At 43.1% G+C, this 20,758-nt stretch overlaps 1 protein-coding gene across 2 annotated transcripts in view; it reads right to left on the bottom strand.

Annotated features, from left to right (window-relative positions):
- MTBP (MDM2 binding protein) overlaps positions 1-20,758 on the bottom strand; it is a 68,205-nt gene that overhangs the window by 14,673 nt on the left and 32,774 nt on the right. For both annotated transcript variants that reach the window (XM_056522686.1, XM_056522685.1), the window contains exons 14-18: positions 20,021-20,173; positions 18,941-19,043; positions 14,475-14,630; positions 3,887-3,982; positions 1,611-1,868 (exon numbers count right to left, since the gene is read on the bottom strand). In XM_056522686.1, coding sequence (XP_056378661.1) covers positions 1,611-1,868; positions 3,887-3,982; positions 14,475-14,630; positions 18,941-19,043; positions 20,021-20,173 — 766 coding nt within the window. The remainder of the gene's footprint in view (positions 1-1,610; positions 1,869-3,886; positions 3,983-14,474; positions 14,631-18,940; positions 19,044-20,020; positions 20,174-20,758) is intronic.

The following is a 20,758-nucleotide window of genomic DNA, read 5'->3' as shown; positions in this document are numbered from 1 at the left end:
AAAATTTAAACCTTCCAATACTTATGAGCTTCTGAAGTTAAGGTTGTTCTTTTCTGTCTAAGAATTCTCTGATGACACGTGTCTCGGGAAACGCCCAGTTCAGAAGCAAATTCCCATAGCAAACCTCTTCTAAACTGGGCGTTTCCCGAGACACGTGTCATCAGAGAACTCTTAGACAGAAAAGGACAACCTTAACTTCAGAAGCTCATAAGTATTGGAAGGATTAAGATTTTTTAATAGAAGGAATTTACAAATCTGTTTAACTTTCTGGAGCCAGTTGATATATAAAAAAAAGTTTTTTCCTGGAATACCCCATTAAATAATAATAATTATAACCTTATAATTTAATAAAATAATTAAAGTAATAAGTAAACATAAAAGAAGTAATAAGCATAATAACAAAGAATAATAATAAATACAGTAAAATGTTTTTGTAGGAATTTATAGTTTTGCAACAGCTGGAGGTACTCAGGTTGGGAAACACTTTACTAGTGGCACAGAGCTGTTCCATTGGAGTGGACTAGGCTGCAGTACCAGGCCCGGCCACTACAAAAAGTATGGAGCTGTGCCTGGTAAACAAAATGGGGACACGGTGGTTCTGCAGCAGCATAGCAGCCCCTTCAATTAACTGATACTCTGAGACAAACCCCCACTGTTGAGATATTGATGACCTGTCCAAAGGATTAAAAGGGAACCAATCATTAGATTTTACCCTACATAATGCTTGGCAAAGAGTTCTATAGGGTAAAACCTTTATCCTCACCATCCTTGTGGGACACTCCTGCCCCCAGGGATGGGGAGGATATGAACTAGTCACCGCCGTGCCCGTAGGTAGTCCCCTGGGCGGGGAGCTCCTCTCACCTACTCCCGTTCTTCAGCCGGCAGTGACGCCCCCTCTGCTTGATTGGCTGCGTCATCGCTCTGCTCCGTCTGTTCAGTGAGTAGAGCAATGACTCGGCTTGTCAATCAAGCAGAGGGGGAGTCGCTGCCGGCAGAAGAACGGGACTGGGTAAGAGGAGTTCCCTTCCCAGTGGACTACTTCCAGTCACGACGGTGACTAGTTTATAAGTTCATATCCTCACCAACCCTGGGGGCAGGAGCGTCCCCCGGGGATGGTGAGGATGAATTTTTTACCCTATATAAGACTTTGCCAAGCGTTATATAGGGTAAAATATGATGATTGGTTGCCTTTAAAAAAAATATATATATATATATAACAAAAACAAAAAAAATCTCTTTAAAGGTTTATCCAGGAATAGAAAACCAGAGCCAATTTCTTCCAATAACAGTGCCACCCCTGTCCTTAGGTCGTGTGTGGTATTTCAACTGGAATGGAGCTGCAATACCACACACAACCTAAGGACAGGGGTGGCGCTGTTTTTGGAAGAAAATTGCTCTGGTTTTCTGTTCACCTGAGTTTTTCTCTACTCCATTTTTAAAATTGTTGTGGCATAAAGACCATCTATGCACATATGCACTAATAGGGGTGTATGGACATGATAAAAAGGGTGCCCCAAACTCAGGACTCCCTCTACGGTGTGTGTGTGTGTGCGTGTGTAACCAGCACATCCTTACACCTGTGATCGAATATAATGGTTAATGAGAAGTACCTTTTGCTGGCAATCAACCCGTCTAGGTCCCTGGAACGGCGTTTGAGCCTCAGCAGGTCGGCACCTTGCAAGGATTCGCCATCTGGAACACTTCCCGGTTCAGAGAGAACCGCAGGGGACGGGAGCGGGCTCAGGGCAAAGGGGATGGGACAACATTCTCGTGTGCAGGTCGTCTGGGTCTCATAGCGGATAAGGCGAGACTGGAGTTCCGAAAAAGATACATCCCGATCCAGAGCTTTCCTGTTATCGAGACAATATCTGAAGAGGAGAGAAAGAACGTTATACAGAGTGAAAAGTAATCACTTTCCATATTGGGTCACAAGGGCAACAACAGTCCTGTTATGATGTGTTAGTAGGGTCCGTCCTACCTTAGGGTCTATTCACACAGCAAAATTTTGCTAGCGAAATTCCGCCTCAAATTAAAGCCCATAGACTTCTATGGGATTCCACACTCCCATTCAACCTTCTGAAATTCCGCTTGCGGAATTTCAGAAGGTTGAATGGGAGTGTGGAATCCCATAGAAGTCTATGGGCTTAAATTTGAGGCAGAACTCCGTAAGCGGAAATTCCGCCGTGTAAATAGACCCTTAAAGGGGTACTCCGCCCCTAGACATCTTATCCCCTATCCAAAGGATAGGGGATAAGATGTCAGATCGCCGCGGTCCCGCTGCTGGGGAGCCCCGGTATCCCCGCTGCGGCACTGCGCTATCATTACTGCACAGAGCGAGTTTGCTCTGTGCGTAATGACGGGCGATACAGGGGCCGGAGCACCGTTACGTCATGGCTCCGCCCCTCGTGACATCACGGCATGTCCCCTTAATGCAAGTCTATGGCAGGGGGCGTGACGACTGCCACGCCGCCTCCCAAAGACTTGTATTGAAAGGGGCGGGGCGTGACGTCACGAGGGGCGGAGCCGTGACGTAACGATGCTCCGGCCCCTGTATTGGGCGTCATTACGTGCAGAGCGGACTCGCTCTGTGCTGTAATGAGAGCGCGGTGCCGCAGCGGGGATCCCGGGGCTCCCAAGCAGCGGGACCGCGGCGTACTGACATCTTATCCCCTTCCAGATACTGATACACCATAATATTTTTGTATGTAAAAAAGCATGGTGCAAGTTTAAGGATATTGTAATCTTAAAGGGGTACTCCACTGGAAAACTTTTTTTTTTTTAAATAAACTGGTGCCAGAAAGTGACAGATTTGTAAAATTACTTCTATTTAAAAATCTTAAAGGGGTTCTCCACCATAAGGTGATTTTAGTACGTACCTGGCAGACAGTAATGGACATGCTTAGGAAGGATCTGCGCTTGTCTTGGGGCTAAATGTTGTGAGATTACCATAACACTGTGGCTAGCTTTTTGTAAACTGGTATTTCCTGTTATAGTTTTCTTCTTTTGCCTACAAATCCCATTTTCCTCCCTCCCACACATCAGCCACCCCACCCATTAAAACATAAATGAGCTGCATCCATTCAAAAGACCAGTGCTTTTCAAACAGGGTGCCTACAGCTGTTGTATTAGTTGCAGATTGATCTCTCTCCCACCAAGCGATCGCTCCACCCAATGAAGCAGACAGGCTCCCTGTCATCAGCTGACTAGTGATGTCAGGTCTCGGCCACATTGCAACCTGGGAAAAATCTGAGACAACAGTCATTTTGTATGTTGTTAAAAATAAATATTGGAGTGAAAAACACAGAAGAATTGTGAGAAAACCGTCACAAACAGGTACAGACACTATATTATGGACTACACTAACTTTAAAGCCCCTGTAGCATAGTCAAATAAAATAAAAAATCCTGGAATCCCACTTTAAACCTACCAGTACTTATCAGCTGCTGTATGTTCCAGAGGAAGTTCTTTACTTTTCGAATTTCCTTCTGTCTGACCACAGTGCTCTCTTCCGACACCTCTGTCCATTTTAGGAACAGTCCAGAGTAGGAGCAAATTCCCATTGCAAACCTATCCTGCTCCGGACAGTTCCTAACATGGACAGAGGTGTCAGCAGAGAGCACTGTAGTCAGACAGAAAAGAAATTCAAAAAGAAAATAACTTCCTGTGGAGCATATAGCAGCTGATAAGTACTGGAAGGGTTAAGATTTTTAAATAGAAGTAATTTACAAATCTGTTTAACTTTCTGGCACCAGTTGATTTAAAAATATATATGTGTGTGTGTGTGTGTGTGTGTGTGTTTTCCAGGGGAGTGAGAGTGAGGCTGTGTTCACACTACTAGCACCCTGCTTGGGAAACACTGAGCTAGATATACAAGCAGAGAACTTACTCCAGTCCATGGTAATGACACTCCGAGGCTTTCCTAAAAGGCAGTGCTCGCAGCTTCCGGGGGGTCAGTTCTGGAGTTAACTGGAAAGCGTTATCACTGGAGGAGACAAAAAGGGAAGATTGAGAGAAGTCCAGAGGACAGATATTGAAAGAGTTTTATTCATTATTCAGTCATTAAAAGTCATACAGTTAATTACAAAAAGCATGACAGTTCAATATACAGCACAGGTTCCCTAAGCTATACACCGTACCACATGCTACGCTAACACTCCGCTCCATCACTCAAGTCGAAAAACAACAACACATTACAGAGAAGTCAGGAGAGCAGGATGCACAAGATATCTCTGCATCGTACCGAATTTTATCACTTGCACTAATACAAAAAGGTTAAAAGGGTGTTATAGATGGGCTCCTTTCAGTCTAAGGCATTACCATATCTCGTCTAATGATTGTCGACCGTGACACGACAAACGTACAAAATCAAAACTTTGATGGATTTTTGGTTGAAGTTGTGAACAGAGTCTTATGCGATTAATACCTGCTTGCAACTTGACTTTTTTTTTTTATAAAAGCCGAACAAAGTCGGGGTATAGCAGTTTGCAGAGAACAACAAATAATATAGCCGAGATGAGATTTGCGGTTGCGTGACACACATCATAGTGAAGCCTTCGGCTGTCCAGGCATGCTGGGAGTTGTAGTTAGGCAACAGCTGTTTCTACACTCAGGTGACAAGGGATATAATGAGGGCTGAGCACACACATTGCTGCTCCATTAGCGCAAGGAAATAATTGACTTCTGCCCTTGTGATCGGTGGGATCCCAGCAATTGGACCCCCACAGTTAAAGCGTAGCTCTCAGATTGCCCCCCTCAAAAAAAAAAAAAAAAATAAACACACACATGTTGCTCAGTACCTCATCCTGATCATGTTCATCTAATTCTTATGTGTCTACAACCTATATTTCTCTCATAATTACCTTTATTTACTTGCCATCATTGCTCAGTGAGGTTTCTGTCCATGCAGAGGCATGGGGCGTGTCACTCTCTTCTCCTCACTGTGATGACTCCTCCCCCTCCCTCACTCTGCTCTGACTCACAGAGGGCCGGAAGCAAGCACAGCAGCCCTGGACCTGCCTGATCACTCATGGTGTCCATGACATGTTGATGACCACTGGACACTGCAGGACTGGTATGTGTCCCAGGAGGCAGGTTGATCCCTAGTGGTTGACCCCCCCCCCCCCCCCTTTTTTTTTTATTTAATTTTTTTTCAAACAACTGGTGCCAGAAAGTTATACAGATTTGTAAATTACTAAATCTTAATCCTTACAGTACTTATTAGCTGCTGAATACTATAGAGGAAATTCATTTCTTTTTGGAACACAGAGCTGTCTGCTGACATCACGAGCACAGTGCTCTCTACTGACATCTCTGTCCATTTTAGGAACTGTCCAGAGCAGCATATGTTTGCTATGGGGATTTTCTCCTACTCTGGACAGTTCTTAAAATGGACAGAGATGTCAGCAGAGAGCTCTGTTTTCCAAAAAGAAAATAATTTCCTCTGTAATATTCAGCAGCTAATAAGTAGAGATGAGCGAACTTACAGTAAATTAGATTCGTCACAAACTTCTCGGCTCGGCAGTTGATGACTAATCCTGTGTAAATTAGTTCATCCTTCAGGTTCTCCGGTGGGCTGGAAAAGGTGGATACATTCCTAGGAAAGAGTCTCCTAGGACTGTGTCCACCTTTTCCAGCCCACCGGAGCACCCGAAAGCTGAAACAATTTATGCAGGAAAATCCATCAACTGCTGAGCCGAGAAGTTCGTGACGAATCGAATTTACTGTAAGTTCGCTCATCTCTACTAATAAGTAATGGAAGGATTAAGATTTTTGAATAGAAGTAATTTACAAATCTGTTTAACTTTCTGTCACCAGTTTATTTAAAAATAAATAAATAAATAAATAAATAAATAAAGTTTTCCACCGGAGTACCCCTTTAAGATTCTAGCAGTACTGATGTGATCACTGTAAGCAATGCAATATCATTTACTAGCAATCGGAAGACCATGTTCACACCCGACAATGTCAGGACGATCAAGGATTATCTTTAAAGTTGTATCACCAGTTTTACCTATACAAGCAATCATTCTTGCACGCTCATTCGCTTCTGAAGCTGGACATCACATGGGAATCTTCAACAAATAGACGTAAATGTACATACCGATGCCCTGGTACTTGGTGCAACAGGACGTACTTTTCTGTCCATTTTCCTTATAGGGGTGGAAAATTTTTTTTAATTTTTTTTTTTAAATCAACTGGTGCCAGAAAGTTAAACAGATTTGTAAATTACTTCTAAAAAAAAAATATTTACCCTTCCAGTACTTTTAAGCAGCTGTATGCTACAGAGGAAATTCTTTTCTTTTTGAATTTCTTTTTTTTTGTCTTGTCCACAGTGCTCTCTGCTGGCACCTGATGCCCGTATCAGGTACTGTCCAGAGAGGTTTGCAATGGGGATTTTCTCCTGCTCTGGACAGTTCCTGATACGGACAGAGGTGTCAGCAGAGAACATTGTGGAAAAGGCAAAAAAGAAATTCAAAAAAAGAAAAGAATTTCCTCTGTAGCATAAAGCTGCTAAAAAGTACTGGAAGGGTAAAGATTTTTATAATAGTAGTAATTTACTAATCTGTTTAACTTTCTGGCACCAGTTGATTTTAAAAGAAATGTTTTCCACCGGAGTACCCCTTTAAAGGGGTATTCCAGGATTTTTTTTTCAGGGGCTGTGAAGTTAGTGTAGTTCATAATATAGTGTCTGTACCTGTGTGTGATGGTTTTCTCCAAATTCTTCTGTGATTTTCACCCCAATATTTATTTTTACCAGCATACAAAATGACTTGTCTCAGATTTTTCCCAGCTTGCAATGCGTCCGAGACCAGACCTCACTAGTCAGCCGATGACAGGGAGCCTGTCTGCTTCAATGGGTGGAGAGAGCAATCTGCCAGTAATGGAGGCACCCTGATTGAAAACCAAAGGTCTGCAGCTCATTTATGTTTCAATGGGTGGGGGGGTGGCTGATGTGTGGGAAGGAGGAAAATGGAATTATGGGATTTGTAGGCAAACAAGAAAACTGAAAACAGGAAATACCAGTTCACAAAAAGCTAGTCACAGTGTTATGGTAATCTCACAACATAGCCATTTAGCCCCAAGACAAGTGCAGATCCTTCCTAAGCATGTCCATTACTGTCTGCCAGGTATGTACTAAAATCACCTATGGTGGAGAACCCCTTTAAGGGCTTAATACAGTGCAAAACTAATTTCCCCCAGAACACCTAAAATCAACATGATAAAAGGATAATTTTTCCGCAACCAGTTGCAAAACTACAACTTCCAGCATGCCCGGACAGCCAACGGCTGTCCGGGCATGCTGGGAGTTGTAGTTTTGCAACAGCTGGAGGCACGCTGGTTGGGAAACACTGGTCTAATAGAAGACTAGTAAAAGAAATAAATCTTGAATGAAGAGCGTTGTAGCACAATAGTGTCGGCCCATTCGCCTGCTGTGTGACATGAGGGAATGCAATGTATCACCCGCTGCCATCCTACAATGGTTCCCTCTATTCATCCCTTATTTACAGTGAACGAAGCTTTGTGGGGGTCAGATCTGCAGTGGCTTTTCTCACCCGGGGTCCTGGCGGTTCACACAGGGGTCATCTTTTTAGGTACACATTACATAGCTTGCGATCTTTCTCACGTCAACAAGTTCAACAGAGTGGAAATGAAGCCACGGACTGGTGATCCTAACTAGAGATGAGCGAACTTACAGTAAAATTCGATTCGTCATGAACTTCTCGGCTCGGCAGTTGATGACTTATCCTGCAAAAATTAGTTCATCTTTCAGGTGCTCCGGTGGGCTGGAAAAGGTGGATACAGTCCTAGGAAAGAGTCTCCTAGGACTGTATCCACCTTTACCAGCCCACTGGAGCACCGGAAAGCTGAACTAATTTATGCAGGAAAAGTCATCAACTGCCGAGCCGAGAAGTTTGTGACGAATCGAATTTACTGTAAGTTCGCTCATCTCTAATCCTAACACTGAGATCATATGGTCTGGGGGAAGGGAGTAAATATCTGCAGCATCCCCACTTCAAATGGTTCAGAATATGGCATGGATTGGTCACACATTTTTGCATAAAGCACTGAAAAAATAAAAAAATAAAAAATGTGTGCACTTTGCTGTGCATACGCTTCAAGATCTGAAACTGGGCACAATTATTGCGGATTTGTATAAAAACGTAAAATGTGATTATTGAGAATTCGTAGAATGCATAAAAAAAAAAAAAAAAAAAAAAAAAAAAAATGACTGCAGATTTGAAGTACTACACTGAAATTCACAGCATTTTTTATGCCAAAATTGGGATGCTGCAGATTTGAAACAAGAACGGGGTCAAGTTCGGCACAGATTTATTTTTTCCCAGCATGTGGATGAGATTTACGTAGTTTTATTTTTTACAATTTCATTCACTTTGCTGCTACTGTAAATGCTGCAGATTTTACGAATGAGAAATCTGCAGCCGATATGCTGTGTGTGACTCTACCCTGATAGATTTACAGTATTGGGGCTTATAGGACCTGTTTAAAAAAAACGAACAAAAAAACATTACTAAATCCTATATGTTCAAAACATTAGAAAGCAAATTGGTGTTACCGCAAACAAAAAAGAAAAAAAAACAACCTTAAAACAAAAAGAAAAAAAAAACACACACAAATACTATGCTGGAACAGTTTATGCCGTCCCTCTAAAATAGAATAATAAAAAAAAGGATTAAAAAAAAAGGATTAAAAAAAAAGGATTAAAAAAAAAGTTGCATGTACTCCATAATGATACCAATAAAGACTACAGCAGTTACAACAAACAACTTTGTGAAAAAGCTGTAAAAAAAATAATTAAAATGAAAATATATAATATAATATAAAACTACACACACAAATATTATATTATATTATTTTTATATCTATCTATCTATCTATATATATCTATATATATCTATATAAACAAACAGGAAGAGTATTTAACTCAGGGAGAGTTCGCCACTCCTGGTGTGACGGAGCTTTCAAGGGCCACTAAGCACTCCGCAGGCATTCTGGGTAGGGGAATATGCAAATCAGCTCATTACATCACCTTTTCAGGTGATGTTCCCTGGTATCAGCTTAGCTCCAGTTACGGAATATAAAATGCTTATCGGGATTAATGCCAAGCCAGAACTCTCTCTCCAGAAGGAAAGAGTACCCATCTGCAGAAAGCTGTTTCGGGGTCCTGGCCCCTCATCAGTACAGAGCAGGGTGATCTGGCTTGGCTGAGATGAGGGGCCTTAGACGAACTAAACTGGATGAGTATTTAACTCAGCCAAGCCAGATCACCCTGCTCTGTACTGACGAGGGGCAAGGACCCCGAAACAGCTGTCTGCAGATGGGTACTCTTTCCTTCTGGAGACTGGAGAGAGAATTCTGGCTTGGCATTAATCCCGATTAGCATTTTATATTCCGTAACTGGAGCTAAGCTGATACCAGGGAACATTGCCTGAAAAAGGTGATGTAATGAGCTTATTTGCATATATACATATACATACACACACACACATTATATATATATATATATATATATCTCTCTCTATCTATATATCTATATCTATCTATATATCTATATCTATCTATATCTATATATCTCTATCTATCTATCCATCTATCTATCTCTATCTATATCTGACCAGGATAAAGATAATAACAAATAACATTATTATTAATATTTTATTATTATTATTATTATTATTATTATTGTTTTATTTATTCATTATTTTTTGCATTAATAATAATATAATAAATAAAAATAATGATACTCAAAAGCAAAAAACAAACAAGCGTCAATATCTGCATCCACAGGGGGTTGACTACCTAGTCAACCCCCTGTGGATGTAGATATTGACGCTTGTCAATATAGAGAGTATTCATAGCTGTAGTGTAGTATTCGGCATGGAAACTGGACATAAAAGTGACAGAAGTTGGTGAATGGTTGTATTTCTTGATAACAAATTTTAGTGGGGGGAAAAGTACTTCTTTTAAGCAAGTTATTTCCATTCTGTGCGTCATTTCTCTTTTTTAATACCTCAGTGAAAGTGAAATACGAAACAATTTAGCAGAATAGTTGTAAACTTTCCAGCGCTCATTGATAGTCAACTTGGAATAAAAAAAATAAATAACCCCATAAAACTACCTAATGTAAGATCACAGATTCTACAGCGACATCTAGTGTCCACAGTGAAGCACTGCAGTTCTTGCAATCCTGTTTGGTCACTTACAAGTGTGTAAAGCAATTTACCGCTTCCTGGTTTATAGAAAAAGTTAAATGGTTTGGAATAAATGCCTTCGAGTCCCCTACCTCACACTGAGTCAATTCTCCCGGTCCTCGTCCGTAGAAGGGTGTAGTGGGAGTTCTGTTTCTTGTTAAAGGGGTTATCCAGGAAAAAAAAACTTTTTTTTTATATATCAACTGGCTCCAGAAAGTTAAACAGATTTGTTAATTACTTCTATAAAAAAATCTTAATCCTTTCAGTACTTATGAAGTTGAGTTGTTCTTTTGAGCTGCTGAAGTTGAGTTGTTCTTTTCTGTCTAAGTGCTCTCTGATGACACGTTTCTCGGGAACCGCCCAGTTTAGAAGCAAATCCCCATAGCAAACCTCTTCTACTCTGTGCAGTTCCCGAGACAGACAGAGATGTCAGCAGAGAGCACTGTTGTCAGACAGAAAACAACTCAACTTCAGCAGCTGATAATTATTGAAAGGATTAAGATTTTTTTTTAATAGAAGTAGTTTACAAATCTGTTTAACTTTCTGGAGCAAGTTGATATAAAAATCCTGGAATACCCCTTTACTACTACAACCTTCATGTAAGCCAGGGTGCCTCCAGCTGTGGCAAAACTACAACTCCCCGGAAGCCTGGGGGTTGTAGTTTTGCAAGTCAGTTGGGTAAGTAGGCAAAACCTAATCTACACATAATAGCGATAATAGTCATGACTATGACGGCAGTAAGCACCTCTGCAGCCGGGAACACATCGCTTGATATCAGAGCTATGTTTAGATCCTTTACTGATAGGGAACTGATGGTTTCAGTTTTCTGTCATAGTATAAGGTTTGTCTGCAGGCGTTTAAAGGGTTACTCCCATGGAATTTTTTTTTTCTTTTCTTTTTTTTTTTTATCAACTGGTGCCAGAAAGTTAAACAGATTAGTAAATTACTTATATTTAAAAAAAATCTTAAACCTTCCACTACTTTTTAGGGGCTGTATACTACAGAGGAAATGCTTTTCTTTTTGGATTTCTCTTCTGTCACGAACACAGTGCTCTCTGCTGACATCTCTGTCCATTTTAGGAACTGTCCAGAGCAGCCTATGTTTGCTATGGGGATTTTCTCCTGCTCTGGACAGTTCCAAAAAATGTACAGCAGAGGTCTGCAGAGTGCAGTGGTCGAGACAAGAGAAATCCCCAAAAAAAAAAAAAGCATTTACTCTATAGTATACAGCCCCTAAAAATTACTGGAAGGATTAAGATTTTTTTAATAGAAGTAATTCACAAATCTGTTTAACTTTCTGGCACCAGTTGATTTAAAAAAAATAAAAAAATTATAAATAAAAATAAAAAAAAATTCCACAGGAGTACCCCTTTAAGCTGAATGACGGCATGTGCCATCAACACAGGAAGTGACCAAGTGAAACGGAGGCGGCAGCATTGAGAAGTGTGGAAGACAGGAAGGGGTTAATGGAGATCCTATTTTATACTGGGTGGGTTTCGCCTTCCTGTCATCTCGGGGAATTTTTATTTTGGACCCCAATGATGCTGGACTAAAGGGTTAGATCTTGCAGTAGAGTCTCCCTTTACAGAAGTTGTCTCCACTCTTCACCCTGTGGTCCTCCAGCTGTTGCAAAAAATAGTTGAAGTTTAAACATCTGAAGAGTCACAGAATATAGACCACGACTTTAAAGAAAAATTCCACTTGTACACCCAGTAACTTCACCAATTCACTGTCTATGTCCATGGTGCTTGCAGTAAAGCATATCATTAAATGCTGTTAAAAATAGCTCAGGAAAGATGGCAGCCCCGATAATGTACAAATCGACCGCTGGGACACCTTCCCCAAGAACTAGGACATAATTGTTTCCAGAACAAACAATGAAGACCGTGCCCGTGTGGCCAGACTCTTCATTAAGGGTACACGTTCACACGGGCGGATTATCTGCGTATCTGCTGCGGAAAATCTGCAGCGGATTTTGCTACCATTGACTTCAATGGGTCAGCGGAAAATCCGCAATAGAGGCCGATTTGCAGATTTTTCTTCTTACCCATTGAAGTCAATAGTAGCAAAATCCGCCCGCGTGCACGTACCCTAATTGTGTATTGTTCACCTAACATTTCGGTACATTTAACGTAATAATGTTTAGTGACAGAACAGGGAATGATCAGGCCGGCAGCCATGCAGGTATAGTTTGTTTTATTAATTTTGCCCACTGATCTGCTGGTTACCCCCTATCCACAGGATCTTAAAAAGAGATGAGAAAACTCCATGAATTGAGCACGGTCACACATAAAATAAATAAATAATAATTAATGGGGGAGATTCATTAAAACCGGTGCATAGGAAAAGATAGCAGTTGCCCATAGCAACCAATCAGATCGCTGCTTTCATTTTGCAGAGGCTTTGTAACAAATGAAAGAAGTAATCTGATTGGTTGCTATGGGCAACTGGGCAACTTTTTCTCTGGAAGGGTTTTGATAAATCTCCCCTAATATGTTTTAGTTATTTGTAATGTATTTGTTTTTAAAAGAATTAACACTCAACCCTGAAAAGTTTAAGGAAATTTTTTATTTTTTATTTTTTTTAAATCAACTGATGCCAGAAAGTAAAATAATTTTGTAAATTAAGAGAAAAGAAAAAGTGTAAGTGCAGCTCACAATTAATAAATAACGCTATCGAGGTCAACAGGGCATGCAACTATACCACAGTTGCAAAAACTAGAAAATATATTATATATATATATATATATATATATATATATATATATATATATATAATATATATAAATATATAATATAAATATCATGACTACTGAGGAAAGGGTCACATTTGAGAACCCTGAAACGCGTCTAGTCCTGTCCACTGGCATTTATGCTCTATATGAACTGTACCTACGGAGTAAGCTGACTACTTACTGCGGACTCTTTGCTCATCAGCCGATCCAGGCTTGTGTCCGGTCCTGATACTACATCTCTAGCTCCGGCTCAGCTGACGTCACACGCCACTTGCACGAGGCGAGTTCCATTCACTCAGCGTGCGATCTCTGGCTTATTCTAAGTCCAGCGGTGAGGAAATTGACATTACAAGTGCATGCCAGCGGTCTCCCGGCATTCAAGTACCATCGGCGCCTGCCAGCGCCAACAGCCTGTGACGACCACCACCGCATAACATCTGGACTCTGCAAGCTACAGCCACAGCACCATCTGAGACCGCCGTCTGCAGCCCACCCATCCAGGCACAGGAACAACTTCAACTGCCTTCAGCGTGAGCCGTCTGAGCCAATTCATCTATTCCACTACAGGAGCGGTAACAGTTTTTAAATTGATACAAACTGTCATTTAAAAAGGACACTTATTCATTATAAGTATCTTTGCATTATCTTCACACCGCGAGGATACATACAGAATTGAGTCATATCTTGCCCATATAGAGCAACCCTATATGCCAGTGGTATTTTAAAATTATTTATTTTAAAATTGTTCACATTTTAAGATTGTCTGCATTTGTATATACATTATGTGTTCTTCTCACATGGGCCCTGTGAGGAGTAATGCACTGTATCAGATTATATTTTAACAATAAAAAAAAGATTTGTAAATTACTTCTATTAAAAAAAAAATATCTTAATTTTTCCAGTACTTATCAGCTGCTGTATACTACAGAGGAAATGGTTTTCTTTCTGGATTTCTTTACTGTCACGACCAAATTGATTTCTGCTGACCATGTCAGGAACTGTCTACAGCAGGAGAAAATTCCCATAGCAAACATCCCCATAGCAAACAACTGCTCTGGACAGTTCCTAAAATGGACAGAGGTGTCAGCAGAGAGCACTGTGGTCGTGACAAAAGAAATCCCAAAGGAAAAATAATTTCCTCTGGAGCATACAGCTGCTAATAAGTACTGGAAGGATTAAGACTTTTTAATAGAAGTAATTTACAAATTGTTTAACTTTCTGGCACCAGCTGATTTTTTTTTTTTTTTTTTTAAGTTTTCCAACAGAGTACCCCTTTAAGCCTAAAGTAGCTGCCACTATGGGTCTTCCTTTGAGGTCCCGCCGCATTCCTGGTCTGCTGGGGCTTGGAAATGAATCAAAAGGGAAAAAAAGGAAAGAAAGCTAATAGCAACCAATGTAAACTTTTCCTTTGCGCTTGTTTTCATGAATCTCAATCATTACATTCCACATATAAGTAAGTGCACCCTGCACTGGAGCTGCTATAGACAATAGTGGATAGAGATAATATATGTATATAATGTGATCTTTACCCTCTTTGGACCTGCAATGGTTGGAGCTCCCCAATTGCTGCACCTTCAGGAGTGAAGTATTTCAGCAACTCCTTAGCATCCAGCAGAGTAACCCCTTCCTTCTGACTGTCCTTCCGACCAAGAAGCTGGTCTGATGAACTGGAGAGTATAGACGCCCTGAAGAAAATCAGAGGGAGAGAGACAGTGTTTGTATATAGCACAGATCAAACGCATTACAGGGGTACTCCGGTGGAAACATTTTTCAAAAATCAACTGGTGGCAGAAAGTTAAACAGATTTGTAAATGACATATTAAAAAGGTTTATCCTGCCAGTACTTACCTGCTGTATGCTCCACAGGAAGTTCTTTTCTTTTTGAACTTCTTTTCTGTCTGACCACAGTGCTCTCTGCTGGCACCTCTGTCCATGTCAGGAATTGTCCAGAGCAGGAGCGGTTTGCTATGGGGATTTGCTCCTACTCTGGACTGTTCCTGACATGGACAGAGGGTGTCAGCAGAGAGCACTGTGGTCAGACAGAAAATAAATTCAAAAAGAAAAGAACTTCCTCTGGAGCATACAGCAGCTGATAAGTACAGGGAGGGTTAAGATTTTTAAATAGAAGCAATTTACAACCTGTTTAACTTTATGGCACAAGTTGATTTTAAAAAGTAGATTTTTAGGTTTACTGTAAAATCTCTCTCGGAGGATCCATTGGGGGACACAGAGACCGCCGGTATATTGCTGCTGACACTAGGCAACTAAAGAGTCAGCCCCTCCCAGCAGGATGTACCTCACCTACAGACTCTGAGCTATCAGTTTAGCCCCAAAGCAGTAGGAGGACAAACAGGGAAAGAAAAAACAGCAACTATCCGAGGAATCCACAGACAAAAATTAACCGAACCAAGGACACCAGAAAAATGGGTGGGTGCTGTGTACCCCAATGTATCCTCCGAGAAAGATTTTACAGTAAACATAAAAATCAACTTTTCTCGTTCGGCTCCATTGGGGGACACAGAGACCGTGGGACGTACCAAAGCAGTCCCCGGGTGGGAGAAAACTCAAGCAACTCAGTAGGAAGGCTGGACCACAGCCGCCTGCAACACCTTGCAACCCAAACCAGAGGATGCAAAGGTATGCACCCGGGAAAATTTTGTAAACGTGTGCATGGACGACCAGGTAGCCACCTTACAGACTTGCAAGGCAAAGCCCTGCTGCGGAGAGCCCAGGAGGCCCCGACGGAACAAGTGGAATGAGCAGAGACCCGGAAAGGCGGAGTCTTCTCTTTGCAGTGGTAAGCTTCCGAGATGGCAGAACAGATACACTGCGAAATGGCCGTCTTCAAAGTAGGAAATCCCTTACCCCGACCCTCCGTAAGCACAAAGAAAGTCACAATGGTGAAAAGATGAAGTGACCGAAAGGTAAATCTGAATGGCCCGTACCACATCAAGACAATGAAGCAACTGTTCCCTGGAATGGGGCGGAGCTGAACAAAAAGGACGGACGGACGGAAGATATCCTCATTTAGGTGAAAGGCGGAGACCACCTTAGGCAAAAAGGACGGAACCAGATGGAAAACAACTTTGTCAAACTGTAAAACCAGGTAGGGGGAACGGCAAGAGAGAGATGTCAGCTCCGAAACCCTCCTAATGGAAGGCCAGTGGTACGTCGGCCACTAGGCGAACAATGTCTGCGTACCACGCTTGCCTGGGCCAGTCCGGAGCCACAAGAATGACAGGGACCCAGGGAAGGCAAGGAAGAGAAGGGAAGAGATAGGGGAGGATGAAGTGCGACCAGGGGATTACTAGGACGTCTAGAGCTAGGACCAGAGGATATCGGGACTACCCGACGGCGAGGAACTTTCTGGCTGTGGCAGGACGCGAAGAGGTCTATGTCCAGAGTGCCCCAGAGGTTGTAGATCTCCGCAAACACATCTAGATGAAGAGACCACTCGTCGGGGTCTGCAGAGGTGCGACTGAGGAAGTCCGTCTCCCAAATTTTTACCCCCAGAATCTGAATCGCAGAGATGGAGGGAACCCTAAGTTCTGCCCAGAGAGGGGTCCTGGAACCCTCGGCCATCACTCCGGAACTGCGAGTGCCACCTCCTGGGAGGGTCAACGGCCCTAGACCTTCCGATCCCTGAAGACTCCTCCTCCCCCCCTCCAACCGTTGAGACTGGCATCCGTCGTGATGACCTGCCAGTTGAAGGACAGAAAAGATCGCCCCTGTCGAAGAAGAGGAGACCGAAGCCACCATAGGAGGGACTGGCAAGCCCTAGGGGAGAATAATCCTGCGATAATGGGATAGCGGAGAAGATAAATTTGAAAAGGTCAACAATAGAACTGGGTGAAAGGAAAGGCTTCCATGGCCACCACCATCCGTCCAACGCAAAACCGAATGGAAAGTGGAACTGGACGACAGAGTAGACAAATTGCTGATAAAGCGCAGCGCTTGTCCAGCGGAAGCCAAATCCCGGTGATCGCCGTGTCAAACTGGAGTCCAAAGAAGATCAGAGACTGGGCGGGAATCAGATTGGACTTGTCCTAATTGACCACCCAGTCGAAACAGGACAAGGTCAGAAGAGCGAGAGGGAGACTATTTATTCTGGGTCCTGGTTGTAGCCTTGAACAGGAGGTCGTCCAGGTAGGGGATCACGAACAAACGCCGGGCTCGCAGAATGGCTATCACTGCTGCCAGGACCTTGGTAAAGAACCTTGGGGCCGTGGCCAGGCCAAAAGGAAGGGCCACAAACTGAAAATGGCCCTCTGGAACTGCAAAGCGGAAATAGCTCTGATGCGCAGGAAAAATGGGCATGTGAAGGTAGGTGTCTTGAAAAGAAAATCCCCTTGATCCACCACAGAACGGAGAGAGATTCCATATGGAAATAACGATTGAGGAGCTTCAGTTCCAGGATTGGGTGGACGGAACCCCTTTCTTGGGGACGACGAACAGGTTGGGATAGAAACCCGAAAAACGCTCCTTGGGAGGAACTGGGACGATCACTCCCTGACCGAGAAGGGTCTGAAGAGCGACCCGAAAAGCTACCGCCAAGAAAGGAGAGTGAGAAGGGCTGGATCAAAAAAAAGTGATCCCTTGGAAGGGAAGCAAACTCTATCCGATAGCCGTTGGAAACGATATCTTTGACCCAAGAGTCCTGCACGTGGGCAGACCAAGGAACAGGGAGCCTTCTTATCCTGTGAGGGCACCGGTCTGGTTTCCCGATCTGAGCCAAAAGTCCGAAAGGAGGTCGACTTCATGCGGCAATCTGTATGGCGAGACTTGTTCTGCAGCAATAAGGAGCTCTTACCTCCTGTAGGCTCGGAAATAATCTCATCCAGGAGTTTCCCCGAAGAGTCGGGTCCCAGAGAAAAGGAGATATAGGAGAGAAAAAAGGACCCACGCCAGCACCTATCTTCACAGGAACCCCACAAGTGCATCCAAGCATTTCTCCAACCCAGAGATTGCACTACATGTTTGGACATGAGGAAGGCACTCTGTGCCGAAACACGTCGTCCGTTGTGTCAAATAAAATATTAATTGTCCTGTGCTGGCTCAAGTCTTTCCATTTGTGACCATTTTTGCGCAGCGCTTCTAAGACCATTTTTCTCCATTATCCACTATTGGGTCCCAGAGAAAGGAAGCTCAGTGAGAGATCTTTTAAGTGGCATCGGTGTCCCAGGCCTTGAGCCACATGGAGCGACGAATTGCCACCAGGTTACCTGTGACAAACGCCGTACAACGGGCAGACTGCAGAAAATCAGAGCACATATAGTCTCTAGCACTGGAGAGTTGAAGTGCGAGATCCGCCAAATCTTCCGAAGAGGCCGACAGACAAAATGTCCTGGTGGAGCTGGGAAGCCCAGAGAGAAAGGGCTTTGGACACCCAAGCAGAAGCGAAGGCTGGAATCAAAGATGAAAAAGAGAAAAAAAATAAAATCTATAGACATGTCCCTAAACTAAAAAATAAGAAAATAAGAGACCAGGTCTGGAGAACTCCAGACCTGTGTCTGCCTCCTACGGACACTAAGCTAAAACTGATAGTTCAGAGTCTGTAGGCGGGAGATCCTGCTGGGAGGGACTGACTTTCTTTTGCTGCCTAGTGTCAGCAGCATATACCCAGGCTCTGTGTCCCCCAATGGAGCCGAATGAGAAAAAAAAAAATCCACCGGAGTACCCCTTTAAGTCTATACTTAATAGAGAAGCCAGAATTGCTCTTATTCAAGCCTTGTATTCTTAAGATAGTCATAAGCAGTAGATAATTGTTGACTGACTGTTATTTGGTAGATCGTTATAAAAGGTAAACCTTCAGATATTGCAAAACTACAACTCCCAGCATGCCCAGACAGCATGCTGAGAGTTTTAGTTTTGCAACAGCTGGAGGGCCACAGTTTAGAAAATAATGCATTTTATGGTTGGTCATGCCAAAATAAATAGGTTCAGGCAACATTTTCAATTGACTAAACACTAGATCCATACCATTCGTAAAGGTTACCTAATTCTCTGCTTTATTTTCTCAAAATTTTCCAGATTCTGTAGAACATTTCTTTCTGGCCATTCAGATGAATTCATATGAAATAAAGTGCTTGCAGTAGACCCTTAATAATAAATGAATTATGATAAATGATGTCATAAAGAAAAAGTGACAGAATAGTGCTAATACTATTTAAAAATATCGTATTTTTCGTCCTATTGGACGCACCGGCGTATAAGACGCACCCAATATTTATGGGCAAAATCTAAAAAAAAATCAAGATTTTGAACCCAATAGTGGTCTTCAACCTTCAGCCGTTGGCTGTCCGGGCATGCTGGGAGTTGTAGTTTTGCAACATCTGGAGGTCCGCAGATTAAAGACCACTGCAGGAGGAGGTAATACTCACGTGTCCCTGCCGCTCCGGACCCGTCACCGCTGTCCTGGATGTCGCTCCATCGCTGTCGCCGTGTCCCCATCGCTCCGGAACGTCTCTGCTGCCGGCCGGGTATCCTCACTCTCCGTCGCCGCCATCACGTCGTTACGCACGCCGACGCACGTACGCAACGACGAGGAAGGAGAGCGCCGGCATACAGGGGATCCCTGAACGGAGAAGACACCGAGGAGGCAGGTAAGGTCCCTCCCGGTGTCCTGTAAGCACTAACCTGGCTATTCAGTCGGGCTGTTCGGGACGCCGTGGTGAAGTCGCGGCAGTCCCGAAGAGCCCGACTGAACAGCCGGGTTAGTGTCACTTTCCCTTCAGACGCGGCGGTCAGCTTTGATCGCCGCGTCTGAAGGGTTAATACAGGGCATCACCGCGATCGGTGATGTCCTGTATTAGCCGCGGGTACCGGCCGTTGATGGCCGCAGGGACCGCCGCGATAGGGGTGTATTCGCCGTATAAGATGCACCGACTTTTTTCCCCCAGTTTTGGGGAAAAAAAAGTGCGTCTTATACGGCGAAAAATACGGTAATTAAAAGGTAAATAATAATTAAAAGGGTTATTTCAGGACTTTCTGCAGACAGAGCCAAGTTTAAGGACTCGCGGTTTTTTTACAACTCCGGTTAACAGCGCAGCACAAACTCCTGGATTATAGCACTTACCTGTAGGGGGAGATCTTTGTAGAGTTGACTCACAGACACTGCTGGTTAACTTGCTCTCAAAAGTTTTCAGCACACTTTCCCGGGTAAGCTTTAATAAGGCTTTTAAGGAGTTAACATTCACAGGCGTCTGTTGTTGTCCAGCTTCTTTTCTTTCTTGAAAATCAAAATCAACAAAGTGGAACAATTAAAACAACATAATAAAAACTACATAACAAAAAGGTAAGCTTTGAAGACAATTTGATCATCTATTAAAAGGGGTACTCGGCTGCTCAGCGTTTGGAACTAACTTCCAAACGCTGGAGCCGACACCGGCAGTTCGTGATGTCATAGCCCCGCCCCCTCATGACATCACACCCCACCCCCTCAATGCAAGTCTATGAGAGGGGGCGTGGCAGCCGCCACACCCCCTCCCTTAGACTTGCATTGAGGGGGCGGGGTGTGATGTCATGAGGGGGCAGGGCTATGATGTAACAAGCTCCGGGCGCCGGCTCCAGGGTTCGGAACAGATTGTTCCAGACGCTGAGCAGCCGAGTACCCCTTTAAGTCATTAAAATGGAAGGCTCCAAATTTTGTTCACTCTAACAAAAAAAATAAATTCTGAGTACCGATTGCACCAGCATCACTAACCCACCCAGCTGTAACATCTGTGGGCAAATGTGCTGGAGAAGGTCATACAAAATCTCTATTTCCCCAGGTACCACACCGAATCTCATCTAGAGTCACCTTCCTATTGTATAG

This window comes from Hyla sarda, chromosome 5 (genome assembly GCF_029499605.1).
Source record: "Hyla sarda isolate aHylSar1 chromosome 5, aHylSar1.hap1, whole genome shotgun sequence".
Classification (NCBI taxonomy): Eukaryota; Metazoa; Chordata; class Amphibia; order Anura; family Hylidae; genus Hyla; species Hyla sarda.
This window is presented reverse-complemented; position numbering and strand designations above follow the sequence as displayed.